This window comes from Gymnogyps californianus, chromosome 1, assembly GCF_018139145.2.
Source record: "Gymnogyps californianus isolate 813 chromosome 1, ASM1813914v2, whole genome shotgun sequence".
Lineage (NCBI taxonomy): Eukaryota > Metazoa > Chordata > Aves > Accipitriformes > Cathartidae > Gymnogyps > Gymnogyps californianus.
Window position 1 is genome coordinate 120,636,811 of NC_059471.1, and position 23,200 is coordinate 120,660,010.

General features: G+C 38.1%; 1 protein-coding gene across 1 annotated transcript; it reads right to left on the minus strand.

Annotated features, from left to right (window-relative positions):
* Window positions 1-395: 395 nt before the first annotated feature.
* LOC127024266 (suppressor of tumorigenicity 14 protein-like) lies at window positions 396-23,194 on the minus strand. The gene is given in 18 exon segments (XM_050908725.1): window positions 396-554; window positions 3,189-3,325; window positions 4,946-5,217; window positions 5,919-6,102; window positions 6,724-6,843; window positions 7,866-7,973; window positions 11,737-11,814; window positions 11,817-11,869; window positions 12,818-12,930; window positions 13,960-14,057; window positions 15,542-15,681; window positions 18,511-18,730; window positions 19,492-19,530; window positions 19,627-19,808; window positions 20,824-20,891; window positions 21,827-21,951; window positions 22,617-22,785; window positions 23,114-23,194. Coding segments are annotated over 18 exon segments (2,346 nt in total).
* Between the last annotated feature and the right edge of the window lie 6 nt (window positions 23,195-23,200).

Consider the following 23,200-nt stretch of genomic DNA (forward strand, 5'->3'; position numbering starts at 1 on the left):
TATATGGAATGTGGCCATGAATATCCAGATATGTGTATGTGGAAACATATATAGATAGCAAGGGAGATGGAAGGAGGGGAGAAGATTTGCAAAAGAGAGATTTGGCTGGATTTTTGTTACAGGTTCTAATCCATTTTATTTTGTTTTTAAGGCAGTGCTGTTTCTGCTGCTGGGGATAAGGAAGATGAGTCCATAAGGAATCTGAAGTTGCTCTGAATCTGAACAGTTACTGCTAGGTGAACAACAAATGATAGTTTCTTCATTAAGAAAGTGCATTCTTTCACAAAGAAACAGTCAATGGCATTTTCATATTATATCATCAGAGATAGACAGGATACACTACTGTAGGAAGCAGCTTTCATAAGGGAGAAGATCTGCATTTTCTCCTTGGCACATCAGTTTGTATTCTGACGAATCCAGTCATAAAGTGCTGTCACCTTAGTGTATACACCAGGACGATTGCGCCGGGCACATCCTTCACCCCAGCTCACAATGCCAGCAAGGTACCATCTATTTCCTTTTCCTGTGCAGGCCAAGGGACCTCCAGAATCTCCCTAAAATGAAGGGAGTTCAGCCATTAGTTAGTGCACACGCATGCGCACACACACACACAGAGAACACTGTAACAAAAGTTAGGTTATTTAAGGACAGTAAGTACCTGCCCCCCTCTTTCTCAAATTACAATTTAATATTAGAATCTTACTTCTGGATAGACTGTACCCAGCTAGATGTCAAATTTATTCAATTTATTTTGACTTGTGGAAGTAGCACACTAATCAATATAAAACAATGGCAAGAAGTAGTTTAAAAAAATTACTCATTGCTAATGTCCCATTACAGGATTCATAAAGCAACTGATCACAGGCTGAATGGGGAAAGGAGAAGACAGGGATGGAAAGTGGGACTTCTGCTACCATTTGACCATAAATTGTTCACAGGTTGAAGGCAGAACTTTTATACTGTGTATTAAATAGGAACAGAAAGGTACCACACACTCCCAACCAAAAAAAAAAAAACCAAACCCCAAACCAAAAAACAAACGAGGCACAATTAAGTACTATCAGCAGTTTCATAATCAAGACTGTGTCTACATTCATAGAGGGAGAGGAAGGAACAAAGGCTAAGGAATGTGCAAATAAGAATTGGCTTCTCAAAGGGAACATGCAGCTCTATACAGCAGTGTAGAAAAGTAAAAATTCCTATTTAGTTCAGTTCAGAGGATCAAAATGCATTGGGGCTCACAAATGCTTTGTGCCCTTCATTGTTTTAACCTTGCATGCCTTCTGTGAACAGACCAGTTCACTGAACTCCGAGCAGTTATGAATGCAGCTCATCTCTGCAGCTGTTCCTTATGCATACAAGGCAGTCAGCAGCCTCCAAGTTGACCCTGGGGTTTGTTTGCTGCCCCCAGTACGATCTAAAACATGGCAGAGGTCAGAAGAAAGCCATGTACCGAGAAAAGAGTAACAGTAGAAAGCCTTCATCACCCAACCAAACAAAATTATCTCGAGATAAGAAAAGAAGCCAGAACAGTTCTTCCTCTCTCTCAGGCTGCTGTCATACTGGCAATTTTGATAATCCAAGAGGCTGATCTCAAAGTGACTTGAGAAAGAAGGCTATATAGTCCGGCCAATTACACAGCCAGTTCTGAAAGACCGAAGGGGCTGTATGCCAGTGGAGAGAGGAAGGATCCTAAAAAGAGGAACTAAGATCAAAGAACATCTTAGAGTGATAAGAAAAGAGAGTCTGAAAGAGTAAATGTTTTATTTCTCACTGTATCACATCCTCTAAAGATGAAAGATGTTTGGAAGCCTCACATAACCTGTGCAGTACGTGCACAGCTTACAAGTCCATGAAGAAATGAAACAAATCAGGATGCCCACAAGTCTGGAACTGTAGCCAAAGGGTTTCAGGGTGCTGTGGGGATTTCCTGAACTGCCATCATTCCTCTCTAGCACTGCACAGGAAATATACTAGTAGTGACAGAAAAGAAAGGAATAGCAAAGATGCTAACCAGACTAAGAACTTAAAGGCCCAGAGGGCCAGCATGCTAGGACTCAAACACAGCATATTATGTTGGAAACTGGATTGACCAGTATGGTGTATAGCCAAATTGGTTAAAATGTCCATCTAAAAATTCAAGGGCATTTCTTAAGCCACAAATTTTTTGGAGTAACATCAAGCCTCTAAACCAACCTGTTTTAGCAAAACAATTCCAAGATCTAAGGTTATAGACAAACTGCACATAAAGTTAACAAAAATAATTCATTCAATTAGAACTTAGAGACTGCAGGAAGATCCTGCAAATAGTCTATTGTGTATAAAGAAGTTTGACCCATTATGAGCTATGATCTTGCAAAAATTATCCTATTACATTAAAATAGTAATAGTATTCTATCAAATTACCACAGTCTAAAATCAGTAACATATTTCTCTCCCTTTACACAGTAACTGGTATAATAACCACATTTGTAATTTTGAAAGTGGGTATTCATCATAATAAGTTTAAATACTAATAAAGTACACAACTAGTCTAATAACTGAGAAGGAGAAAGAAGGCAGAATGAAGACAGCTGAAGTATGTCCAAAGAGCAGTTTCTGACTGTGTGTGCAAATAAACTAGGTCATATAACTTATGATGCCATAATGTAATCAAAACTTGTAATTATACACATGAATGAACATTTGAAAATAAAAGGCAGCATTGCAACTGCATTTACCAAACCTAGCTTACCTTTGCCTTTTGTATTTCTTTTTAACTGTAACAGTACATTACTCATCATACTGTTACAGTATTTTATTAATCCCACACCCAGACATCAAAAAAGGAAAAAAATCAATATGAATAGCAACAATCGCAGATGGCCCTAACTTTATTCCCTTTATCCTTACATCTCTGTTCTTTTATAGGAAATGTAACTGTTGAAGAGGAAAAAGAATTTTTGACACATTTTACCCCTTGTCTTTTGCAAAGCAACATTTCTCAAGAGATTCAGAGATTATCTATGCCAAATTTCCTTCCTTATTTTGGAGAGCCTTTAATTGCCATGTTAAATTACCCATACACTCAAGACATCTCACTCTATTACTAAGAAAAAAGAAAAACCACACAAACAACCCACAACTCTGAACAGTTTTCCAATGAAAGCAAATATTCCTTCATAGTTCTTCTAAAAGTTCCGGATTACCTGGCATGCATCAACGCCACCATTAAGATTCCCAGCACACAGCATACGTGATGTGATAAGATCATCATACAGCTTGTTGCAAACACTTTGGTTAATTATTCTCACTCGAGCTTCCTGCAGTATTTTGGCAAGATGACCTAGAAAAAATACAAATGGTATTGCAGAGGTTATGGTGGTACAGATTTCTAACAGAGATATCACTTGTCAAAACAAAAGAGAATTGCTCCAAGCTCAAAATCTACCCAGCTGATGACAGGAGAGTAATTTCCCTCCCTTCAGTTGCTGCCTGCCCTCAGCTTTTGAAAGTTGTTGTCTACACTACCCTCTAGACACAGAGGTCCCTATGCACCACCTTTCCATTTCCTTAGTCTTTATCCTTATGCGCTTGTTCTGCCAGAAAGTAGTAAAAAAAGCCATGCAAATTATGAGTGTAATACAAGATTCCACACAGTGTGACTAATTTTGAATGCCATTTCAAATTATGCCCAAAGGTTTTTGTTGTTATTAACACTATGGTTGTGCTCCAAACATAGTCCAAGTCCTACTAAATGAAATTTCTACATTCTTTTCCATCCTCTCATTTCTAGGGAAGGAGCTGAGGAATGAAGCTGAGAGGGGGAAAATAAAAAATTAAAAAAAAAAAAAGATCAAGCCTGTAAGTCACAAGCGATGCTAAGAGCTTGCTAAAAGCTTAAGTCTGTACTGTAGTATTGGCATAAGGTATCATTGTGAACTAAATATCCTCAGTCATGTTTTGGCCCAACAGTGAACATAACCTTTTCAATACCTGGATGATCAGAGGAAGTACTGGGTTTTGGTTTATTTGCTCATTTGGCTCTGAGGATGGGTTGCGAATGAAACAGGTAAGATAGAAGAATATATTTTTTTCACATGTCATTATATTGACTTTTAAATATTACCTACATCATTTGTTAAAAAGCAAGACATTGTAAGAAGGCATCAATTGTAAAGCATTTGCACTTCATTAGGCTATTATGTTATTATCTAGATTTAAATATTTTTTTAAAAAGACACATTGAGAAAGCCAGAATTACCATAGCATATGGCTTCCAGTCAAACATGAGGAACTAGGTCTCAGTGCAATTGAGGGGACCACTGCAATGCTGAGGAGCTGTCTAAGCCCAGGTTTCAAAGCTGGCTCCTGTTTAATGCTAAGACAGGGCCAAGATCCTGTGGGCTCCCCCACCGCCCCTCTCCAACTCTGCTTTTTTCCTGCCTCCCCACTGCAGCATGCTACTCCAAGCTGCACAGAGGCAGAACTCTTCATGGGGCACACATTAAATTGCTTTTGGTTAAGACAGACAAAACAAAAAAACCTCCACAATATTTTTGCAATTATTGCTGTTCATGGCCCCATATTGTCAAATACAGTCTTAGAGACAAATTCTTTCTCTGCAATAGTTGCAGGTCGCTGTTTTCTTTACCTGTAAGATTGTTTATGACCTATTCACCAGATAAAATTGAGCCACGAGCATGAAAATGGGCACATTTTTGTAAATCTATGGTCATTTGCTTTTCAATGGTCTATGACACCTGAGTACACATATTGTCACTTATCACCTGCCACCCAAGCAAATATTCAGAATTCACAGGTTGTAGCTAAGGAGACATTTTCTAGCTTTTTATAGACCTACTAAGTAAACCATGGGTATTTTTTTTATGACTATAAATATTTCATTGTTAGAGTTTAAAACTAAGCCAAACTTGCAAGAAGTATATCCAGGAAATGAACATACTATTTTCCTTTATGGCTCCCCAGCCAGTTACATAGCAGACAGTTCCATAAACAAATACTCTAGAGGTGCTGGGTAAACAAATGGGCTGTACCAGCTCACTGAAGAATATAGGCATCTCCATTTCCAACAGGGCAATGTCATAGTCTGAGATAGATTGATCATACTGTGGGTGGACAATAATCCTTTTGATTGATCTCATAGCTACATGATTGCTCTTTTCATTAATAGTATGTAAGCCCATATATGCTCTCCATCCTGAAGGAACAGAGTATCTGTAAAGAGAATGTTTTTAGAACGTCCCATTGGAAAGTCATGCAGTGTCAGTTCACTCCATTTTATCTACTTTTCAGTATTTGATGAGATTCATCAAAACCAAAGTGAATGGAGTAGAATACCACTTAGGAAGATAGATCCACTATAGTCTCTGTCTCCTAAAACATTAAGTAATGTTTGTACTTACTATTTTGAAAATAATAATTTCCTGGAGCTACAAGACCAATTCCTTGCAATGCACCATGCTTTGGAAGTCAGAAAAGCATATTACTAAACTCTGTTTCCTCCCTGCCACATGTAGGAGGTATGTCTTTTCAATTTACACTACCTAAACTGAACACTGGTGAGTTTTACGCTCCACTTATCAATAAATAGTCCTTTACTTGGGAGAAAAGGCCATAGCTTCTACTCAGAAAATCCCTGCCTTCTAAAAAAATGGTGTTTACCCTAAATGTAACAAACCAGGGTGTTTTATCATGCAGGATTCACTGGCAATGGAGGCAAAATAATTACTTCAGATACTTAGGACTTTTGAAGCCAGCAGAATACAATATCGAGGGTTCATGTAGTGATATCATGTCACAGAGTTATACCCTGAGTCAACTTATCTAGATAAGGAATAGCTACTGCAGACTTTTCAAAACAACACTGTAAGGTTATTAAACTGCAAATACTCTATGACAGTATGACCTCTTCATACCTCACAGAATCAGAATCCAGGAAGCAATGGGCAGCAGATATGAGCCACCTATTGGAAATAACAGATGCACCACATACATGGCCATGTGCTCCCATCCGTAAACTTGCTTGCCAAGGCCACTTTCCAGATCTTGCATCTTCACCTCCAACAATTCTGTTTTTATTAAGCTGGTGTCTTCCACAAGCTAATAGAAATAATTGAATAAAATAGTAACAAAAACCACAAGGTCATTTCACTTTGCTATGCTTAATACATAAACTTTTATCCATAGACCTCAAAGCTGTTGGAAAAAAAGTATTTTCTTATTGTGCAATTGGTAAAAAGGTAAGGGCACTTGCCCATTTTCACTCAATGGGCAGGTCAGGAATAAACCAATCATTGCCTATCCTCCCTTACAGCTTTCTAAAGAGGTTAGCAACTCAAAAAGACATTTAAGCACAGTTCTAAGCTGGGTTGTTTCCAAAAGTTCTCTTGAATAAAATCTCATATCTTTTCCCCTCCTTACGTACATAGCTCCTTGACTGCATTTCATTCAGCTCAAACAAGCACTAAGACCTACGAGCTTATCCTGGAAGTGTGCATTGCTTGAAATAAGTCATCATAGACAGAATGGATCAGTGGATTTGAAATGAAATAGTGCAAAATTCAAGACAGACATTTTCATACAAATGTTACCAGGAGATTCATTTTTTTAAATTCACATCTGATTTAATCAATTCTTAATCCAATAATGCTTGAGCATAGCACAAATTCCTGACTCAGTTTCCCAAGTCATTAACTAATTTTTAAATAAATGTTACCACACCACAGTTCATTTCATCAGATCCATCTGCACAGTCTCTTTTTCCATCACACTCAGCATTTGGTTTCAGCAAGCATTTTCCATTGAGGCATTTGTATGCATAAGGGGAGCAACTTTTGTAGGCTGAAATAAGAGAGATAGTGTTACATATTTGGAGCCATGGTTTCAAATTAATAAAAAACCTTGCATGTTGAACCTACTCGGTGAAAGCCGCAAACTGGTCCCTCTATGGAGAGGAGAGAGGGAGAATTTTCCACTCTGATTAATGATCACACTAATTTCAGTCTCCACTGTTCTTGAGGAAAAAGACAGAAGACTTTCCAACTGTCCTCACTCCCATTTTACTTAACTCTAAACTGAACAAGCTAGGCTTCTTAGATCTGTTGTTTTACCTTCACCAGCACTATTGGCATTACAAATTATAAATCTTCACAACAGATATCATCTGGCAGTCAACCTTTTTGTTTTTAAGGGAAAGTTGAGAAAATTGTGGAAGAGCTTTATACCTCTCTCCAGTAAATTTCTGGCTAAGGACTATCACAGTTTACTGTGTGGGAATCCTGACAGATCTCAGCAATAGGCTTCCATTACTATCATTCTTTGACCTCTAAACTGGGAGGGATTTTTTTTTTTTTTTTCAAACAAACAAGGACATACTCCTGGCTCCTTCAAGGACCTAAGATTCAAAGCAAGGCAAAAATTATCAAGGCAAAATGCAGCAAGTCACTAGGGAGACATCAGTAGTACCAGCAATGTCCGTAACCACGGTGGATCTACAGTAAAGAGACCATGCATGTGGCAAAGGGCAAAAGTCCCAAAGCTATTATGTCTCTCTCCCTTATGTTATTTGGTACTGATCTGGCAGCAGTTGGGGAAAAAGTGCTCTTCTAACAGGTTCACCAGCAAGCTGTGGTTAGGTCATCTAACTAAAATCACTGTTATTTTGGATTTTGCTTCATTAATTTCTTGTCTAGACTCTCCCAAGAGCTAGTTATACTCTGCATGTTTTGTTTTCACTGTTATGAAACTTGTACTTTGTGCTATGAAAAGATATATAGAAATACTACATTTATCCATTAAAATAAGCATATTCCTGCTTCTGCCTTCCACCATCTTTTGGAAAACAACTAAAAATATATACTTACAGCAGTTGTTTTCATCACTGTCCTCCCCACAGCTGTCATCATCTTTACAAGTCTTATACTGATGCTTACACTTCCTATCACCACAGTTCAACTGTTCTGGATTACAACCTGAAGAAGAAAGGTCTGTAAATGCTTTATAATTCAAATAGCTGGTTAGCAGCCATGTGCTACACTCCCTACCAGAGGTCAGTTTGATGTTACTGTATCATCTCTGCCAGATATTAGTCTACCTCGGTTTTGATAGCCTCCAGTGACATAGAGGTTGCATCACCTAACTTGTGCTGCGCTGTCTGACCTTGGATTACCTTCTGGTCACTCTTTCTGGCATCTCTTGATTGTTCCCCATCTTCTTTGATGTGCAGTGCCCAGTTTGGATACAGTACTCTAGCTGAAGCCTTCCCACTGGTGACTGGGAAGATCTTTTCAAACTCCTGTCTTACATCTTAGCATGACACTTTAAAAAAAAACAAACAACAGAACACCAAACAAAGACAAAACACACACAGAAAATTGTATGACGTTGTGACTCTCAAGTCAGCTTATGAGCCGCTATCACTCCCCAGCCATTTTTCAGCAGAAAAGCAACTTAGGCAATCCACATGTGTATTTGATTACCTAAATTCAGATCTTGTCTTTATTGAACGGAATATCATTTTCTCCATATACATTCTCCAGCTTGTCAGGATCGTTTATAAATACAGCCTTCTTTCTATTGTGTGGCACTTTTCCTATTTCATAAGCATCTTCTCTAATCCATCATTTAGATCACTGACAAAGATTATGAGATGTCCCATAACAGATACTGGCAGAATGACAATAAAATATCCTTCCATTTTGGTAATGAGTCATTGGCAATCATTCTCTGGAAACAGTTTTCTATATTTTTTTCTCACCATGTTTGCTTTACTTACTGATAAGTTTGTCACACAAGACAGTGTCAAAGTATGTCTCTTGTATTTATCCTCTCGCAGCAGAGAGCTAAAACAAAATAAAAACCTCCATGCTGTTTTTTAATACCTTTTTAACCATTTACAAATAGTTTACTTTGACTACTTGTTGCTTAATTTTTTTTTTTGAAGCTTAACTTGTAAAGATCGGTGTAAAATTCCCTTCTCATTTTTTCTGTTCTCCCACTCTTTAAAGAGATGCATTACACAGCCTCTTCTCCAGACTTTTAGATTTTCACCCACATCCTTCATGTGATCTTAAAGATAGCCACCAATATTTTAGAGATAATTTCAGCCAGTCTCTAAACTTGCTGGAATAAACTGTTTACAGGAGAACACAAACAAGAAATAATTCCCCTACCACAATCTAATTCATCACTACCATCTGAGCAGCCTTTCCAGCTTTCAGACTGATTGCTTGAAGGAATGCATGTTCTAGCTGCACATCTAAGGACAAGCTAGAAAAATAAGAAATTAATGGCACTACAAATGCTGTTACAGTCTAAATGCATTAACGCAGGACTGTACCATGAAGAAATATTAAAATGGCTATTAAAAACCAAAGCTAGTGTCATTTATAAACTAAATTGAATGTTAAAAAGGGAAATGTTATCTTACTTAGCATAATCTGCCAAATATTTTTATCAAGCAGTCTGAATTAAATGAATCAGTATTCACCTAGACGGACTTAGAAAATTAAATTCATATTCACTGCCTCACTCTAAGGGTTGAAAGTGATTCAGCACAGATACATATTTACTACCGATAGCAAACACCTCTTCAATTTGTTAAGGTAATGTATTTTACACAGGAGCATCTAAGGGGGGAGGGGGGGGGGAAGGAGTCGTCAAAACTAGGCATCCTCCTTAATACTGGAAATACAAATTTCCTGACATTAAAATGTTGTAGAAATTAATCTCTGTGCTACTACACTCCAACTTCATGTCTGATGTGAATAAGTGCTTTACCAAATACCTTTCAAATCTAGCAATTTCATTATGAAACAGCCTTTCACCAAGCATTTCTTTCACTTTCACTTAAACGAATAACTAGTATCGATGCTAAGGTGTTTCTCTGCAATATATCAAAAATGTTTGTTCTATTCCACTTTTTCAGATGTGGCAGGGGAGAAGGAAAAAAAAAAAAAATCCGTGGAAGAATAAGTAGCCAAAAAACTCCTCTTTCTGCCCAGGTCAAGTCAACTTAAACTTTTCCCCTTTAGCACCACAGCTAAATCAGATTGAAGGACCAAACACATTTGTCCTACATTTATTTAACCAGTTCCAATCTGGAGTCACTTAGTCCTCTTCACTGCCTTGTATGTGACGCTGGTGGGAGGAAAGCACACACTACACAGCCAGCACTAGCTCAAAGCAGTAGTCTCTCTGCATTCTCTTCACCATTCCCTGAAGTTATTCAGCTGATGGCTGGCATTTGCTTTCCAGGTCAACTTGGAGCAGTGCCTGTGATTTTTAATAACCGTGCTTTGGTAGGCTCCCAACAAGGGAAGAAGCTAATCTGAGGTGAGTGACTGCAGGTACAAAAGATGTGGGAGAAAATTATTTCCACCCCCCCGCCCCCTTACTATTGCTACAGGCAAGGCTGTCATGGAAGACCAGTGCTCTTGATGCATTCTGCTCTCTCAGGTAGCCCTCTACAAACGCCTTTACTTTGTCAACTTGATACTGACACATCACAGCTAATCCACGCCTCCTGGTGAGTCTTAATACAGATCCTTAAGATTGTGACTAAGGATTGATTACACGACTTTGAGCCATCTGCTTGCTGGCTTAGTGCTAGAAACAGAGCAGAACACACAGAAAGTAAAGACTTGTGCACGCAATAAAGACTGGGGTTTTTCGCTGTTAAAAAGGTATTCTTAGGCTTTGACTTGTCTCTGAACTGTATTTGAGGCAGTAACCAGAGTAAGCATAGGACACAGTACAGTTTGTAACTTTTTCCAGTAGAAAGAGACACACATTGGTGGAAAAAGAAATCCCTGAAAATACCTGCGTCCTATAGAATGACTGACCAGAAAATCTGCCACTTATTACTTCTAATGAAAGGCATGAAGCAAGAATCTATACCAGAGATCTTAATACATGAATACTTCTAAGTCAGCAACAAACAGAACTACAGTCAGTCAAGCAAGCTGAGGATCTGAAGAGGTTTCACAGACTGAACCAATCTCTTGAAATCACAGAGAACTTTAGCTACCTAGACATTAACTGGGTAAAGGAAAGAGAAGGCATTTACAAAGAACATATTGCAGATGTATCTTTTCTAAGAAATATCACAAGTAAATATGTGTATCTTCTGAAAATCCCTGTTCCACCCTCTGGAAGCCCCCCAAATCTAACACTGATCCAGAAGTGCATAGACTAGGGAGTCAGGAAAGGGCTATGAGAAACCCAGTTATATTTCTGCAACACCTGCTAGCAAGGGGTCGTCACTGACTCTCAGTGAAAACTTAAATAGTTTGTCTAAACCTGGAAGCTGATCCAGAGCATGTTGAGTTGTGATTTTAAAAGACAACTAACTACTCATGGTTAAGTCCTGTTGACAGAAGAGTTATGCTTAGAGGCTCTCTGCCATACTATTTTCCTATTGCAGCTTAGCTATTTTAAGATGTTAGCAAAATGCCAAATAATTAGATCTACAGAAACTGGAAAATTTTACTTTTACTTCCCATTTTACAGAAGTGTTGTTAAAAGTTAGAAAATAAGTACTAGCTTCTAAAAGCATCTTTCATCTAATTTTGTACATCTGTTTGTTCAATTAAATACATAATAACATTTTAAACATTCATCTCTTGCAATTAGGTTAAGAAAAAAAAGCAGGTTGATTTGTACGTGATTGGTCTGTCAAGCATGGTTTCTCAAAAGTTTCTCCTTAAAAATTAAAGTACATGCTTATTCACTTACGGTCTGTGTGACTGAAGGCTTTGTATTCAATATAAAACCCTCTGTGGGTGACCAGTTCGTCGGAATGGAAGTTGATTTGACAGAATAGCCATATTCTCTGTTTCTGTTGTTTTCTGAAAGAGCTTTACAGTATCTAGCAAGCCAAAAGTGAGAATAATTAATTTCTAACCAAACTGACCATTACCATCCATCTACCTCTCCTTTTACTGAAAGGTACCAATGCCAAAAACCTTTAAAACAATACAATAAAGATCAGCTATGTTTTAGTGTTAAAAGAGCCCAATAGAAGTATTAGAAAGCCTATTTACAAATGCCTTCCACTCCACAACTTTTCTGGGACTAGCAGACTTTGAAACAAAATACAGCAAGATGATCGATGTCACAATCTACCTTATAAATACAAACGGCTTCTAAGCATGCTTGATTTCAGAATTCCCATTTAAGTTTGCAAACCCAAAGGCTACAAATCCAGTAATGGAATCATACAGCCAAATCCAACAGCTGTTGCTGGTTTCAATACGCTCCTTCCAAGAGAGAAATTGCTCAGAACACTGTTTTTTTGGAGGTTTTGGTTTTGATTGGTGGTTTTTTGGGGTGGGTTTTTTGGGTTTTTTTGGGGGGGGCGGGGTAGGGAGGAAGTGCTGGTGGTGTTTGTTTGTTTTAAGCACACACACATTGTAGTTTGTCTTATTTACAGAAAACTATTACAATCACTGGAGAGTAAGTGGTATAGAAAATGAAACTTCAGCTGACGCAAGCTCTTCACCCATGTCAAGACCATTGCCAGGAATTTACAGGAATCCTGCAGTTTTCTATGTCATTGCTCTTAAGGAGAAAAACAAGTAAGTAAATGCCTAACACCATAGAAAAAGCAGGATGCTTAAATTAACATAATGACAAATGATCAGTACTAGGGCAGGATTAAGAACATTATTGGGCTGAAATTCAGTGGAAACATGCCAATTTTTGTTGAAATGTATCTTTCTGCACTGAAAGTGCAGAGATGTTTTTTCTTAAGTACAGTATGTTGCGCAGAACATCGAAGTGCAAATTAATGTCAGAAAACAGTGTATTTACTCACCTAACGCCATCAATTTCTAACCAGTCTTTATCACATTTACTGGACCCTGGAGACTTCTCTTGAATTTGTATTATGAGGATTTTTAATGAGAGCTTGTAGCCAGGCAATGGTGCCTAAAAAATCAACGGATAAATAACCTGACACACACATGCGTAAAATGAAAAGGCTTCTGCTTCCAAAATGGTAAAACTTGTTTTACTTATTATCAGATTGAAAATACTGCATTTTTTATTATGCAAATCAGCACCTTTGAAGACCCAGAACACTTTGCTATTTTAAACATATATAGACATCTTTTTAGACCTAACTTTGGCCAGACTGTGCCAGATAAAGGAGTGTAAGCCTTCCTGCAGCCAGCACAAAGCACTATATCTGAGGTTCATGCTATGTTTGTACTGCCACATGTTCCAATAGATAAATAAGAGATTTAAGATGTCTATAACAGCTGGTCACTCAACTGCATTAGCTATGACCTCTCTGTTTTAGAAAGCCTTTTTCTTCCCTTTCCTGCATATAGATGAGAGGTTTGTGCTACGAGCTGCTAATAATTTTCACTGAGCAGGTGAAAGGTAGGGACTGTTAACAACTGATAGATATGAAGAGCATCCTTTTCCAGGGAAAGTCAAAAAAGTAGTAAAATGCTTAATGGAGCAACAGATAAACACACCAGGAAGTTGGTGGAAATCATGAGCAGATTCTAAGTTCTGCCAAAGGCCTTGCTGGAAATCCAGAGCTGAATTTCTGAGCCAGAGAAGGTCCTGTTTCTGCAGAGTTCAGGGAAATACAGTGTGGTATCCATCACATGAGGCGTGATTTACATGACCGTTTTTTCTTTCTGACATAGAAGCAAAGCCCTGACTATTAATGATTTTCTCTGGCTGCTAGGAGTTGTCATCTTACCCATCACTTTGTTTCTGCCACGAATAATACTCAAACTTCTGGAAGCTGGTAATGTTTCCCTCCCATAGCTGGCACTTGTACAAAGGACAGGAAAGAAATGGGTGCCTGAGAAGAAGTCAGGTGCAGTGGTCTTGGTATGTTTTCCCTCCATTTCACCCACATCAAAAGCCATTTCTCCCAATTTTATGTCTATATCACATAAAGCAAAGTCATCACTACTCAGTAGAGTTCCCAGCACTTACTCTGATGATCCAGCTGCAGTCAATGTTTGGTGGGTAGTAACTTGGGTAATAAGGGGAACTCAGTGTCCCGTTCCAGGAAATATAATGACCACCACACACTGGGAGAGAAATATATCAGCAAGGAACACAGTTATCTCAGCTGGGCTAAAGTGCAGAGCCTACTTTACTTGCTAGGACCCTGCTCTGTGTACAGAGTTAGAAGAATGGGTTGTGACAGTATTAAACTCAGGTTTTGCCTGTATTAACAGAAAATCACGTAACTTTCACTTCCCCATTACGCTGAATTTCTCTTATTTTTGGATCAAATTACAATTAAGGATAAGTACAAAACACCTCTGACTGAAGTTTTTTTTAAAAAACATTCTTTTGTGATAAGTGGAAGAAGCAATTAAATATGGACACAACAGACCTCCCCCTTCCAATTTACTTCTGACCTTTCTGTAGACATTTTGAAAAATTAAAAAGCAAATCAGCCCAATGAAGTGAAACCTCTCGTTAATTTCATGTAAACCAGGAACTTTGTGTGTCAGTTCTCAGTCTGAAAATTCATGCCACATTTGAACAATATCTTTGAGGTTTAATTTTCTACCAAGAACTCTCCTAGATATCCAGTCCTTAGTGCTTTTTGTTCCCTTTAGGTAACATAGTAAATGCAAACATGAATATAACAGAAATTAAGACAATTTTGAAAATAGCAAAATTTTGTGGCAAAACCTGGGCTATACTCATTTGGAGTGCCCGTCTTCAGAACAATGAAGCAATTCTAATTTGTAATGTGCATGGGATGAGTATTTGCCTAAGCAGCATCCACAGAGACATAAGCCAAATGTATAAGCTTTGGAGAATTTATCTGCTATGACTTGTTCCACAAGTTAAAAAATAGTCACTTGCTTAATTGTCAAAATTCTTTCACTTAGACCTTACCAAATAACTGTGGCTAAACTTTCACTTGTGAAGCCCCTGTATCTCCTGTAAAATACTACTGTTTATCGTTACTCAAAATACTTCACTAATCAACCAGAACTCCTGCAAATTCATAGTACTCCACCAGTTTGGAACATACTTCTTGGGTCTTGAATACACTTTTTTTTATACAGTTAACTACTGAACAGTGCTTTCAGAAAAGGATCAAAGACATATTAGAAGTGTTTGCTCTTGTTTTCAGTTTTCATTAAACACACATTCCCCAAGCTGGGGATAGATGGCCAAAACTGATAAAAGTGCTGCTCTGTCACTGACGCTATCTAGCTTTGCCTAGACATAGAGTGCCTGTAGTGCTATCTGGCTGGCTGCTCTGCTACCATTGCTCAGTGTTATCTGTGTAGTAAGAGTAATGTCTGGGAAGTATGGCTTGGGTAGTAATCAGGAAGACAAAAAATCTCCCAGATCAAAGCATATTCTCTATTCTTTGTTCAGCTTCCAGATTTTTTTTTTTTTTTTTTTAAGTGGATCAGAATGACAATTCCCTGACTTATATGCCAACATTCCCTCCCCCCAGATACGTTCAGGCAATATCAGCTTTTTTAGAGGCAACAGGAATAAGTGTGCTTACATCAGATGCTTGTTTCTATTAATTACTTACTGGTTTTAGGAACAGCTTGAAAGTGAGCTTTTAATATGTTGCTTTCTTCTCTTCGGTCCAGTGAGAAGGTAAGCAACATCACATTACTTGACGAAGTTAAACGTACAACAGGAGTAGTCCAGGCCCCAGGTCCACACCATCTGAAATATTACAAAAATTGCATAAAAAAAACCCCAAAACATTTCCCACGTTCCAGTCATCTTTGCTGAGAAACTGGGCAGAAGTAACACTGATCGGGTCATCTGTGTTTCAGAAGCATTCCCCTGGCTACCACTTCCTTTTTATTCTTCCAGCCAATTGATACTAGACAAGACGCTAGAGTTTCTCAGCATTGAGGCTTAGTCACTCAGGGTGAACATCACAGATGCTCTTGCCTAACAGGTGCCCTGGAGCTTTCAGACCTGTAGAAGCATCAGAAAGGCAGTGCCAGATTATGTTACTTCAGCAGCGATAGTGGCACTGAGAAGCAGTGGGTAGCACTGAAAAGGCCACAAGTGCCAGGGCAGCCGTGTCGAGCAGCACCTATGCAACAGATAACAAGCCCAAAGCATTTCCAATCTATTACCATTCAGCTTGGTTTCATGTCACAAAAGCTGTCACACAAGATGCAAAGCCCCGTGCATGGCAACTATTTCTTCTTATTGTTTCTTTGTTGTTTAAATAATGATGAGTTAATTTATATCCTGGATGAGTTAATTTATATCCTGAAGCTTGCAAACTTACTATCACTTGTAATTTGAGATGCTATTTCTTTCATCTGTAAATTCACTCTTATATTTACTCCATTTTGAAATCCACAGCATATTTTGGATTTCTTTTCATTAATTTACAAATCTGTGTGTGCAGAATTTCTAACAGTTTTCTCTTTTTCTGTGCACAGCAAATGAAAGCAATTAAGATTAGACCTCACAGTAACAGAGTATTTCCATCACAGCCCTGCATCAAGTTCTTTGACATCACTGAGATCCAGAGTGACAGCAATAAAATCAAATTTTTGAACCTCAAACTGAAAGTAGTCGTCTTCTGCTTTAGCAGGCTATTCCCGGCTCCCATTTCATGTGAGACATTAGACAATGGATCTGTGATTTGCTTCTCTTTTGCAGACATTATTAAATCCTTTTTATCATAATACCTGTCAAATCCTTTATAAAAAGTGAACAATTTGAGTCCCCTCTGCACTGTGGAAATCTGTCAGCATCTTGATCTTCTACCCAGTTGACAGCCTGGCTTATGTTCTAGCTGCACCTTTTGTCACAGTATCATCAGAATAGCTAGGCAAGCACATGTGAGAAGAGTTGTCCACATGAGACACCTACTTTTACAGTACATCTCACAATCTCAGCTCACTCACTCTTTAGTATTTGTCACGGAACAGCTGTATTACTGCAGTTTACAGTAACTGGTGGGAATCATTTTAGTCACCATGTGTGATCCTAGACCTGAACATCAGGGAATAACAGCTATAATACAGTAATTCCTGGCTGTCATGGATATTGGAGATATTATTATTAGTTCCACTGCATCTGTCCTAAGTATGTCACTAGCTGCTTTTAGCTTAAGTAGAAAACGAATAGGCATATGGAAAACACACATATTTGCTAGGGTGGCAATAAAAGTAACCAAAAAAAAAGTCACCTTTTTTGGAGGGACCATCAGGCTTTTAACACAATTTCAGTCACCAAATTCTGTTCCAGTTCTTTGACAGACAGACGTCAATGCACATTCTTGAGTTTTCTGTCTTAGAGCTTACTGCGTCTATGTTCTGTGAACATCTTACATCATACGCCTGTGTTGGTTTTGCTAGGTTCTTTCTTGCATGTGGCCGACTACATTTTTGGTTCCTTAAAAGCCGAGCCATTGCTAATAATGTGCAATGGTGTAACAGTCCCAGCAATAACCCATAATCGGCAGCAGAGCAGATGCAGCCCAGCATCAGGAACAGGATTCTCCATGCTATGCTACAATCTGAGACTACCTCCTTACAAAAACCCTGTGTTCACTCCATGTCTGTACTTCTGACAGTCTGTCAACAATGGCAAGCTCTTGTGTCTTGTTGCATAAGGAGAGAAATAAGTCTGTGAATAGAGCTGAGGAGGACCACCTACTCAAGTAAGCGAAAGCACTACTAAATAAGTACATTTCAGACACTGCTGACTGAATCTGCATGCTCAGCTAGCCTCTTCCTGAAAGTTCTTTAAAAAAATAAAATAAAAAAAATTCCCCCCTTGAAACCATCCATCCTCAGATTCTAAAACTTGTTTATTTATTTTGCTAATGAAGACAAGTTCATGGTGGATAACATGGCCATACATGAAATTTGACTCTGGAAAGTAGGAGCAGTGTGGCCACTGAAGGTTAAATATCATCTGATCTCACTTATGCAAATGGACTACACAGTGACTCTGAAGATGGAGCCTTCCATAGACACAACACCCCTGTTTTGAACAGGGATTTGCCTGTGACTGGACTGCTATAAAACGTGTGTTTTCTAAAAGTAATAGAATACAATACTCTAAAAAAATTAAAGTCTGTATCTTTTTGAGTTGTGACAGTAATTGTATGAAATCAAAACCATTAAAAATTAGTCATAAAGCAGAATAAAACCCACAGGAATTTATAACAGGTTCCCCAGGGAAGTGGTCATGGCACCAAGCCTGTCAGAGTTCAAGGAACATCTGGACAATGCTCTTAGTCATATGGTTTAGTTTTAGGTAGTGCTGCGAGGAGCACAGAGTTGGACTTGATGATCCTTATGGGTCCCTTCCAACTCAAGATATTCTATGATTCCAGTTCTTTGAGGGTGAGATAATATGTAAGACCTTTTTATTGCCTTATACAAGATTTTTAATTAAGTTGTGTTTGGAGTCTTACATTTTGGAAGCCTGTTTAATATCAATTTGATATCGCTACAGTTTCACAGAGAGTTTCTGTACAGCTCAATAAAACATCTTTGCTCTGTACTATCATACCTTGTAATGATCTTGTTCTGCAGAGGAAGAAGGAAATCATATGCTGATAAGTGGTGTGATGCACAGCTCTCTGGAGTGACACCATGCAAAGTGATAACTACCAGTCTTACCACATAGTTAGAAGGAACTCGCAGCCTCCATTGATAAAAAGACTTTTTGGGATTCATCAGAGTTAGAGTCCTGTTGTTACCTGGCTTGGCATACAGGTCAAAGGATACTGCTATACAAAAGAAGCTAGATCAGTGGCTGAAAAACTGAGTTGAAACATAAATTAAGTCATTGGGTAAAATTTCAGAAGAGGTGGCAACAATCGCCTACCTGCACTTCTTGACTACTCTGATCTCTTTTTTCCCTTACCTTTACAACTCTATCCCCTTTTCCCTACCAGGCTGCATTATCTTCTCCTGCTCTGGCCAAGTACATGCAACGCCTCACCACCACCAGTTCATCGCACACTCAGCAAGCAGGAGGGTACTTGGCTGCGACTGCTACCATCTCTGCTTGAAACCTACTGCTTCCTTTGCCATTTTCTCTTCACCCCTCTCCATGCAATGAGAACACCAAGTATACGAAGTCAATTTCGAGGTGTGCTTGATATGGAGAAACCAGGCAAAGCGAATTAAAGCTCTACAGTATTTGACTGATCACTAACTAGGAATAACCAAAATTATCTAGTCACAAGGCAAATTAATTATGTATAATTTTGTATAGTAGCTTTTTAAAAGATGCCAAGAAAAAGAGCCACAGCTCATTGCAATTCAGTGGGAACTATTAAAATTCAAGCATTCTACTCAGAACATCAGAATAAAAGCTGTAAGGTATTTTCATCCCAGCCTTTATTTGGAACACAGGCCAGGGAGATCCCTAGTCTAGTTTGGTTCGTAGGCCCTACAGATATAAGAATAACTACAAAACTGCCATTTTTCTGTTACAGGATTTTTTTCCTTAAAGTGGTATCAGTTGGGATTGGAGCATAATTACCTGATTTTAGCATCATATCATATTCTGTGGAATCTGAAACTGAAATTTGATAACTGTCAGCCACACAAACCAAAGTCACAAACTGGAGAAAGAAAAATAGACAGAATAGGTATTAAATGACAGGTACATTGTTACCAAAAAGCTCCATTGTAACAAGATCAAAATCTTCCACTCCAGAAGAACTGAATATGTGAGCTGCTTGTTTACTACTGATTTCTTTTTGTTCCACTGGGGTTAATTTTTTAAGAGAAGCAATCATATTTTGTGGTGCCCAGAATGTATTCCAGTAGTAAGCTCGAAGTCCAGACTCTCCTTCACTGTGGAGGGAAAAAAAACTGTCATAAATACACTCTAATTAGTATTTTGGACATGCTTTCCACTGGTCTGCATTTTTGACTTGCACAGTTTCACAGCCAGCTGAACTGCTGTACAAAGAGTTGAAGCGGAACATGGTGGCAAAAAGCTCTCTTGTTTAACAATTGTTTTTTCTATACAGTAGAATCACTTTGAAAATATGCTGCTTAAACAATTACACACTGAGACTGAAAACTACATGTCACAGAAACTCCTTGCATAACTTTTATGGAATTGGATGCTTCCATCCCTGCTGTATAATTATACACTTTTAAGATCATATTACAGCTCCACGCACATTTTCCTTAATATTTTTTAACTGAGGCTAGCACCATATGACAATTTAATTTTATGCCCATACTACGATACATTTCACACAATTCTTGTTGAAATAAACAGTCTGTATGTGTACATATGTAAAGTATTACTTAAGTGATTCGAAGAGATAGTCTGTCATTCCTCCTTTCAAAATGGCCTATGGACTGACCTTTCAGAAGTTTTCAAAGCCTATCAGGATAGTAGTAGCCATCTGCTCAGTGTATTTACATTTCTCACCAGGAGCTTAAGTAGAGTGCCCTGCCCAAAATTATACCTTTAATTTTTGTTTTGAGAGGTTAAAAAGGAACTTCATTCAAACAGACAAAACCAAAATAAGATTCTGCAAGTGGTAGAGGAAAAACCTGCTGAACTGTGATTTCAAAAATCAAAAATAGATGAATAGATTACAAAGCAATCCATAAACCAAGGAACAATTAATCAGACTTCATTTCTCTCACCTATTCTACAGGGCAAGACAGAAGTTACACTGTTAGGTTAGCTCTTAGCTCACATACTTAAGTGCATTTCTGCATTTTTCATTCTCTGTTATAGAGATCTGCATGTTCTTCCAGATAACTAATTTAAAATGCACAAAAAAAAAGATATGACAAACTCAATGGAATATCTCAAATGTATACCATTTGCTGGAACAGTACCTACCTGAAAGCAGCCACTACAGATTTCGAGTAGTACTTTCCCAAGGAGGAAGACCCATATGTTTCTGCGAACTGACAGTTAAATAATGGTAAAAGAAAATGTAAAGCTTTACATTTTAGTGTCAATATCATCTCTTATGCTATAAAGTATTTGTCTTTTTCTTCCTTTCCTCTTCCTCACCCTCCTCATATTACAAGTACTATCCATCATTTTCACGAAATATATCAAATAAGGATCATAAATGTGCATTCATTTCCAGTTTAAAAAAAAAAAAAAACAAAAACAAAACCAACTTTTAAGTCACATCACGTTTCGAGACCATTGAGATAGCTCCTGATAATTAGCCATGAAAAAGAAGCCTTTATGAATACCTTTATATTTTTGTTTCAGTCTTTAAATTTCTGGCATATAATCTGGACATGAGCAACTTGTATTGGCTGTGCACAAAGCAGCTTTGAGACACTAGATTAGCTCTTTTGGGAAATACAGGCTAACAGAGAACTGCTTTGTGTTTAAGACTGCTGTTCGCATGTACCCAGGAAACAGAATTGGTCTCACAAATAGGAACTCACATAAGAAGTGCAAGAAAGCAAGCATTGTTGTGGGGGATAAGGGAAAACAAAACAAAACAAAAAGTTAAGCATTGAATTGGAGCTATAATTTAAAAAAAAAAATCAAAGAGAAAAATGTAGCGAGGAAGAGTGTTTGAGTAAAGTAAAACAAAACAAAAAACCACACTCCTAATTCCTTTAAGAAGAATAATTTGTCCATAACCTTGAAACCCCCAGGTTTTATTACCTAGAAAGTGTTGGCCTTACTGTGAGACACACAGCCCCAGCTGTCTAGCTACATTCCTAAAGCTGTACACCTCCGAGGCACTTGCTAGCTTTAAACTTACTATTTTGAAGGAAAAAAAATTGTGACTAACTAGAGTCTTCTCCTCATTCCCAGTCTGATTCTGTAATAAATATTTTTAAATTATTGCTATACTTATGTGGGAACTTACGTAATTTTGGATTGCTTCTGCTTGCAGGAGGAATTTCTGTGACTTTGGATTATTGAGGTCATTTGTATAAGTCAAATTAGGAATTTCTACACTTCCACCAATATAAATAAAAGAGAAAGCTGGAGCTGAGAAAAAAAGGATCAAAAAATTAGCACACCTAATAACATTATGGAAAAGCTTCCGGAACAAGAGGCTTGCAGAAACATGTATTTGTCCTTGGCATCTGTAGGTATTAGTTCTTAAGAGAAACATGCAGTAATAGCCAGAGTGCTGAGTCAGTCCCATTGACAGAATAATGCCCAAAAGAAAAGGAGAGGAATGAGGTACCGGTTCAGATAGGCATTTCTACTAGGAAGCTTTAATTGTTAAACTTCCATTTTTTGCAGTGCTATCCTCCTGAAGAGATACGGTTTTAATGGCTGTGTATTGAAATCTGGGAAGGAGCATACATAAGTCAGGTACCCACTCTGTTTTGAAAAAGTGAATAGAAGATAGATAGTTCATTCCTATAGGTTCTTGGGAAAGATGACAGTTATAATAATGATGGTATTCACAAGCAGAGTCAAAAAATTCAGAGATAAAATACATACCTTCATTATTCTTGTGCAACTACCAACTGCTAATCATTGTGCATTTTACTGCTTTAGCAAAGACATTAAGGAGAAGGGAAAGTCAGTAGTTTATACACGCATTACATGCTTAGCTGCTTAGTGCAGAGCTTTTTGTACTAATCATTCACACAATGCAAAATACCCATCCCATCCAGACCATGCTGGGGAGTAACACTTACAGAATGAATAGTGCAGGACTAGCACAATTACTGTAACTATTAATGAAACTATAGGTAATATTCCCAGAAGCCATCTTCTCCAGAAACACAACCTCATCCATTTGAAGAAACAGTACTTCTGACACAAGCCTTCTCGGTAGGATGGGCAGTAGCGAATATGTGGACTTTCCTAGAGAAAGACGTGGGAAGGCATCAATTAGTAAGACAACAAAAGAGCTATTGTACCATCTTTTAGTATATTTACCCTTTTAGTTTTTAAAGGGGTTTAAATTGAGATAATATCTTTCATGTTATCAGCTATGTCACACGTGAAACCCACATATTTCTCAGCTGCTCGTTTGCGGCATGCATTTCAAGCTATGTAAGTGGGGGGGAAAATTGTTATCACTTTGGTTAGGAGCAATTTGCATATGAAGAACAGAGGTCAATACACACCAGAGTGGGCACAGAGATCATCTACCGTGTTCCTACCGTAAAGCTTAGCTGGTATCTCTTACCTGCCCTGCAGTCTGCTCAGAGTCGTATGGAGCTGGTATGCTGTACACAGAAACCCGGCTGGAGGGGAAAGCCCGTATCATGATGCC